Below are 7,467 nucleotides of genomic sequence, written 5' to 3'. Positions count from 1 at the left end.
TGAAAAAAGAAACTCTCACCTATATTGTTCTCTATCTTAACAAGTAAGTTGAAGAAAATTAAGCTGTACAGTGTTTCATTTAGTAGATATTTAATTATTCTTGCTCTATTCTTTGCATAATTTGCAGCCAGGATTATTTTTCCTGGTTTCTTGCAAGCATTTCGTAGGTTATAGAAAGCTTATAGATCTTAGGCACGACGCCTTTCATTGTCTAATGGGTAAAATAGCAGGGTGGTCAAAACAGAGCTTAGAACCAAGAGGAGCACATGTGGAAGGGTCCAGGAACCAAGTGCATTCAGCACCTAAAACAGCCTGAGGTTGGGTTGCCATAACTGAAGCCAGGTCCTGTTTCAAACACTAACATGCTTCCTTGAAGATTACAAAGAACCTTGGGATGGCTCACCATCCCCAGATGTAGCAGGAAACAGCAACTGCCCTTACCTTTGCAACATCATTTCTCCCACGATGGAGATCAGTTGCCCAGATGGGCCCCAGGGAATCCAGCGGCAACCCTACCACTCTATGGCAGCCAATTCTATAAGGCACAGTCTCTTATCCAGGCTGGGTCATTATCTGTTGTCTTTAAGTGGCCCTCTGATTTCTTTATCAGTTGAAATATGTAATGTCCCAAATTACAGCAGAAATAAATCAACAAATTAAGCAATCTGAGGATTTTGCACAGAAGGCTCTTCGGAGGGCTGGGAATGGGGAGCAAACAGGAATAAAGATTGTCCCTAGCCCTCAGAGACACTTGAATATCCAAAATATCTAGGATGTTTTAAAACAGGTGCTGACCCCAAGGCCTGTGCTCAGGGCTGGGGGTTGGACTACCTGACAGGTACAGGCCAAACGTGACCAGGAAGGAGGGCAGCCCTACCAACTCCTGACCACGGGACAGCTTTTACTTGCTGGTGTAAAGGAGCTCAGCTTTCATTAGATGCCAAACATTGATAAAGTGTTCCACTCAAATAGCCTCTTAGATGTGGCCAAGAAAAGTACAAAAAGACCCAACTTGCCTATTGACAATCCCATTAACTTTTAATCACTTCTAGAGAACAGGCCAGCACCACCTGAACATGGAAACCCAAGTGCGAGCTACTTCTTGTCCACTCTGGAGCCAGGTGAGGGACAATGGAGAGCCTGGGTGGGCACGGGCCCCGCAGTGCTGCATTCCCACTCATCACAGACTAAAACTGCCATCTGTACACCCCAGGCCTATGACACTACCAACTGGGAAGGTCAACAGAACCCCACATTTGAATCCTCACACCCTGGAACAAAGGCCCAGTAAATCCACTTCCTCAGCTCACTCTGATCCCATCCCCCAGTTGAACTCCACGCTCACCTCAGGCACTTCCAAAACTTTGGAAATTGTTTCCCTGGTGCTTCAGTTTCCCCATCTACCTTTGAGTTCTTCAATTGCTCCCAGCCTCCTGTACTCCATCCTGCCTACTTCCTTTGCCTCCCTCTAGCACCTTTAACTCCTCTACTTAGTGGCCATAAAACTAAGTGCCAGCATTGGTCTCACCAAGCAGCCTCCCAACACAAAGACCTAGCAGGAAATGGCCACACCATGGTCTTCTGCAGTTTGGTGTGAGGACAGGCACCATGGTACAACTTGAATTTTTGTCTTTGTAATTTGGTTCTGTGATTGGCTATCCTCTACCACTTTTTTGGAAATGATTTTTTAAACTAAAAAAAATCCAAAGGGAGAGCATCAGGATAAATAGCTAATGCACCCTGGGCTTAATACTTAGATGATGGCTTGATAGGTGCAGCAAACTATCATGGCACATGTTTACCTGTGTAACAACCCTGCACATCCCACACATCTATCCCGGAGCTTAAAATTAAATGGGGGGGGGGGGTGGAACTCCAGCCTGGGCAACAAAGTGAGACCCCATCTCTAAAAAATAATTTTTGTTTTTCAATTAGCTGAGTACAGTGGCTCATGCCTATAGTCCCAGCTACTTGGGAAGCTGAGGCAAGAGGATCATTTGATCACAGGAGTTTGAGGCTACAGTGAGCTAGGATTGCACCACTGTACTCTAGCCTGGGTAAGATCCTGACTCAAAAAATAATTTAAAAAATTTTAAAAAGAACAAAACCCATGAGGCTTAGCTGCCCAGTGAGGGCAATGTGGAATTCAGCAGGTCCTCCTGTTGCCCTTTCTCAATCAACATGTCGTGTTGCAATACACTGGCTTCCTCCCACCCCTTAGCAACTATTTTGACCAGTATGGTAAAATCATCACAATAGAGGCTGGCTGGAGTGTGCATGGAATGTAGTTAAAGGGTGTTGAAAAGCAGAAGCAGGGCCTTATAGATGACAGGAAGGCAAAGCATGATTCTGTCATTGACCCCCCAAAAGTTCACAGGTTTATCTGCCTAAAAAACTCACAGTCCCATTGAACAACTGCTGCCGTTAACTCAGAATGGTCTATCACTATCAGCAGAAAGGAACAGACAGACCATGACAGAAAAACGAGCCCCAAAATGTTGGAATCTCTCTCTTCAAACTACTACAGCGAGTAACTGGACTGACCAGGAGCTAAGCTAGGAAAAAGGCAGAGACTGCAAGATTTGAATAGTCTCTAAGACATCCCAGCAAATAGCAAAGGATGACTTCCGCCCCAAGGAATGTTACATTGCTCCTCTTGGGAATTTTGAATGGACTGAGAGTCAGCTGTTAAAATAAATATTAAATTTGTCCTCTTTTTGGCAATACCATCACCACTACTGATAGATGTTCCAACTCCAGAAGCAGCTTTGCCAGATGCAGGGCTGGAACCCCACCAGACGCTTCCAGGTTTGCAGCGGACAATAGCACATATCCCTTCTATTGCTTGCAGTATTCTGCCTGGCCTTTGTGCCATCCTATATTGACCAACAGCACAATTTCCAGAGCTTGTACAAGGAACAGAAGGTATCTGATATGTCCAAAAGCAATGTGGCTCGTTAGTTCTGGATTTGAGATCTATATGGGCAGATCTGAGTTCGAACGTCAGCGGCACTGAGTAAGACTGCAGTATGTGTGGCAGGCAAAATTCTGAGATGGTAATCCTCAATTCCCAGCCCCTGCTTATTTAAACACAAATCTAGTATTGCTGTTATCAGCTGATCTTAACATAGGGAGATTATCCAGGTAGGACTATTGTACTATGAGTCATTTATAAGCAATGTTTTCTCCAGTTGATATCAAAAAAGGAGGCTGAATCCAGAGCACCAGGATTCCATGCACCATTGCCAGCTTGAAGGTAGAGGAGACCAAATGAATAGAAATACGGGTCATGTCTGTCTATATGCTGAGAGTTGTCTATAGTTCACAGCCAGCCAAAAAAAAAAAAAAAGGGGGGTGGGGGGGAAGAAAACAGGTGACTTCAGTCCTATAACTCTGAATTCTGCCAACAATCAGAATGAGCTGGAAACACATTCTTTCTCAGAGCCTTCAGATGAGAGCTGAGCCCAGCCCAGGTGACACCCTGATATCAGCCTTGTGAGACTCTAAGAGAGAATTCAACCAGGCTGCCTGGATATCTGACCTACAGACCTGTGAAATGATAAAGAGGTATTGTTTTAAGCTACTAAGTTTGTGAGCATTTGTTATATACCAAGGGCACATTACCAATACAGTACGTAAAGCTCTCAGTAGAATGTCATAGTTCTGAATGTCCTGGCCTTCCTCAAGGTTGGCTCTCTACCTCCACATCCTTCCACACCCCCAGCCATCAAAGCACAGCCTTTCTCTAGCCCCATTTTACTTAAAAAGAAAAAAGGACCGAGAGGGAGCGATGAGGCAAAGTTCACCCCCGGGGGAGGACACCATTTGGAATTCTAGTGGAAAGAGGGACATCTTTCCCCTTCTACCAACTCCAACCCTATGCACGTACCAAATGTAGACTCTGTTAGTTGGCAGGGGAAATCTGACATGGATTCTGAGTACTCTCCATATTCTTGCTGGGCAGGCTTTTACCTGGGTTCTTTCTCAAAACTGTGTCTGCAGGAAGCAGTCTTAAGGGATGAAGTAATGTCTGCGTGTGAAACAACAGGCTTGCCATAAAAGAGGTGGAGTCCCCAAACATACAAGTTCTTTGGCTATGAGGCAAACCTACTGCACGCACAGCATCTACCTGGGCCCCTCCGTGTCCAATGTGAGTCTTGGGGAACAGGGAAAATCAATATAAACAAGAAGCTCACACTGCTTGCTGTTCTGAGTAATAAAGTTCTTTGTCTCTGACCCAGGATCCTCATGTCTTCTGCTAGCGTCAACAAAACAGTAATAATCTAACTTATTAGCTTGCAAGGGTAAAATCCCAGACCCCGACTCTATTACACTTTTACAATTAGATCTTTAAATCAGGAGATCTGATGTCTTTACATTACACATTTCAAAGAAACAAAACACCCTTTATGAATTTTCTCATGGAGATAAAATTTACATCATGGAGCTATCGTGAGAATGAAATAAGAATGTATAGCACAACTGGGATATAAAAAACATCCCAATAACTTTACTTGGACCCCTGCAGCCACCCATCCCTCAGATATACATATAATGAACCAGATGAAGATCATTGTCGGTGTCCATGATAGCAAACCATTCAGAAGACAAAAGATAAATAGTTAACATACCAATTTCTGACATTTGCATAGCACTGCAGGACTCATGAATAGAGCCACCACTCACATTATCTCGTTTGATCCCTACAACAAAAACTGAGGCTCAAGGAGGTATAGGTCCTTGCAGAAAGAACAGTAACAGACTCCACAGGTTTGGAAAACGGCCATATGACAGAAGGCCAAGGAAGCCTATGATAGTAGGCTGAGGAAGCACAGCTGAACTGCAGCTGTGAGACTGTTCTAGCAGCATGACGGTGGCCTGAAGTCACAGGTAAGGCAAGGGAGCTCTTATGGTGACTGGGCCTCCTGAGCAATGGCAACGCCACTGGAGAAACAGCTGGAAACCACATGCTATAGAGAGGACTGTTATTTGTATGTCGATATTTCTTCAAGGAAAATTAAGCAAGTGGCTACGCTGTCCCGGATTAATCCATTTGGACCTGGTCCCATTGGTGTCTGTGGCAGCTTCTGCTTTGTCTGCAGTCACTGGGGCCTTATCTTGTGATGGTTATCACTTGAGGGTCTTGCTAAGGTTGGAGAAACCAATGCCAACACAGGTCATCAGCACTTTATCCCCGCCCTTGAGTTCTTCACCACATGGCTTGGTTTCAATTTTAAACATAATCTGGAAAAAGCTCTTCAAATGTCGCAAAAATTCTATCCTAAAAAGGAAAATAAATAAATAAATAAATAAAAAGGAATTCATTAAAAAAAAAATTATCCTCCACCACCTAGAATCCAAGGTTTTAATTTCCCAGACTAAGAGAGCTGAAGTTAAGAAGTTCTCATCAAATTTGATTAAATAGTACTTCTTTTCAGCCAGCTAGTTTCTGAAGAAGATTTAGATGATTTGCAGAGATGCACACAATACAGCAAGACAAATTAAACTGGTGGGGGGAGGGGAAGGTTAGAAGTTAGTACGTGACACGTAAGTCATTTAGTACAGACCTAGTAGAAAATGGATATAAAAATGGTAATGATTTTTTTTTTTTTTTTTTTTAAGAGATGGGGGTCTCACTATGTTGCCCATGCTGGCCTCAAAAGCCTGGGCCCAAGCAATCCTCCCACCTCAGCCTCCTGAGTGCCTGGGACTACAGATGTGACACCATACCTGGCTTAAGCAATTATTTTTGTGGCCTATACAAAGACAGAAACACCTGATTCATAGCACCATGACATACAAAACAAGCACAATGACTAATGATACCGAAATAGACATGTCTCTCCCTTCATTCTCCAATAATACCCTTCCATTTACTCAATGTTTATTGGGTGCCTACTGTATGCTAGACACTGCTCTTGGTACTGGGGATACTGCACTTAAATGAAAAAACAAAAATAAAAATCCTTCCCTCAAGAGGATTTCAATCTAGTGGTATGGATAGAGACAAGATAAATCAATTATTATTAATCATTAATAATTAAATCAATTAATTATTCCTGAAAAGTGCTATGTAATGTAAACAAAGCAAACAACACAGATGGGGAAAAACTGTGGGTATGACAGTATTTGTACATATTTGGCAGAAGGCAATATTAAATAAGGTGGCCGAGGAAGTGTGCAGAGTAAACACAAGGACAGCAGCATCGCAGGGCTATGGCATCACTCCAAGAGTAGCTTGGGAAGAGCAATTCTGTGGATGAACTGCAGTACTGTACACAGGCTACTAATGGTCTTGCCTGGTGGACCTAGCATCACCCCAGCTAGCCTGACCATAAGACTCACCTGGACAGCATTAAACACACAGGTTCTTGAAGGTTCTGGTGAATTTGCAACTGATAGGAAGTGTCAAAATGGAAGAGCCCAGAATCACAGGCCACACACGAAGCTGACGCCTCCCTACCCTCCACTAGGCCTTGCACTTCCCCCGTTCACAGAGGCCATAAATCTATTGTTAACAAGAATCTCTGGCAATTCTCATTGGGCAAGGTTAGGGAACAATGGCTTAGTGAAGAATGATGGCTGGCACACCTATAGTGAAGTATTACAAAAAACCCCCGCACTGTATTGTCTCCCAGTCAAACCACCCATACTCCCCACTCTGGCTAGATGGTTTTCAACCTCGACTGCACATGGAATCATCTAAGGATCTTTAAAAACACTGATGCTAAACACATAGATCAATAGAAGAGAATTGAGAGTCAAGAAATGAACCCACACAGTTATGGTTAATTGATAAGTCAATGAGGAAAGAATAATTATTTCAACAAATGATGCTGGAACAACTGGATATCCATAGGTCAAAGAATTAAGTTGGGCCCCTTCCTCTCATCACACACAAAAATTAACTCAAAAGAGATCAAAGACGTAGCTATAAGAGCTAAAACTATAAAGTTCACACATACACACACACAAAATACAGGAGTAATAGGCAACAGTTTCTTAACCATTTCTTAAATAAACACCAAAACGATGGCAATAAGAAATAAATAAATAAATTGGACTTCTGCAAAATTAAAATACTTTGTGCATCAAAGGACACAAGAAAGTAAAAAGACAACCTACAGGATTGGAGAAAAGATCTGCAAGTCACATACAAAGGTCAGGTATCTCAACTACATAAAGAACTTCTACAACTCAATAACAAAAAAACAAATAACCTAATCAAACCGATGGGAGAATACGGGCATGGTACCTCATACCTGTAATCCCAACACTTTGGGAGGTCAAGGCAGGCAAATTGCTTGCCTGGAGTTCAAGACCAGTCTGGTCAACATATTAAGACCCCCATCTCTACAAAAAACTTTTTCTTAATTAGCTAGGCATGATGGCATGAGCCTGTAGTCCTAGCTGCTCGAGCTATGATTACAGCACTGTACTTCCGCCTGGGCAACAGAGTGAGACTCA

At 43.0% G+C, this 7,467-nt stretch overlaps 1 protein-coding gene across 2 annotated transcripts in view; it reads right to left on the bottom strand.

Annotated features, from left to right (window-relative positions):
- Window positions 1–4,334: 4,334 nt before the first annotated feature.
- RCL1 (RNA terminal phosphate cyclase like 1) overlaps window positions 4,335–7,467 on the bottom strand; it is a 62,008-nt gene continuing 58,875 nt past the window's right edge. For both annotated transcript variants that reach the window (XM_017496983.2, XM_017496987.2), the window contains one exon: window positions 4,335–5,281. In XM_017496983.2, the coding sequence (XP_017352472.1) occupies window positions 5,131–5,281 (151 nt within the window). In that variant the 3' untranslated portion in view covers window positions 4,335–5,130. The remainder of the gene's footprint in view (window positions 5,282–7,467) is intronic.

This window comes from Cebus imitator, unplaced genomic scaffold, assembly GCF_001604975.1.
Source record: "Cebus imitator isolate Cc_AM_T3 unplaced genomic scaffold, Cebus_imitator-1.0 Scaffold227, whole genome shotgun sequence".
Taxonomy (NCBI): Eukaryota; Metazoa; Chordata; class Mammalia; order Primates; family Cebidae; genus Cebus; species Cebus imitator.
This window is presented reverse-complemented; position numbering and strand designations above follow the sequence as displayed.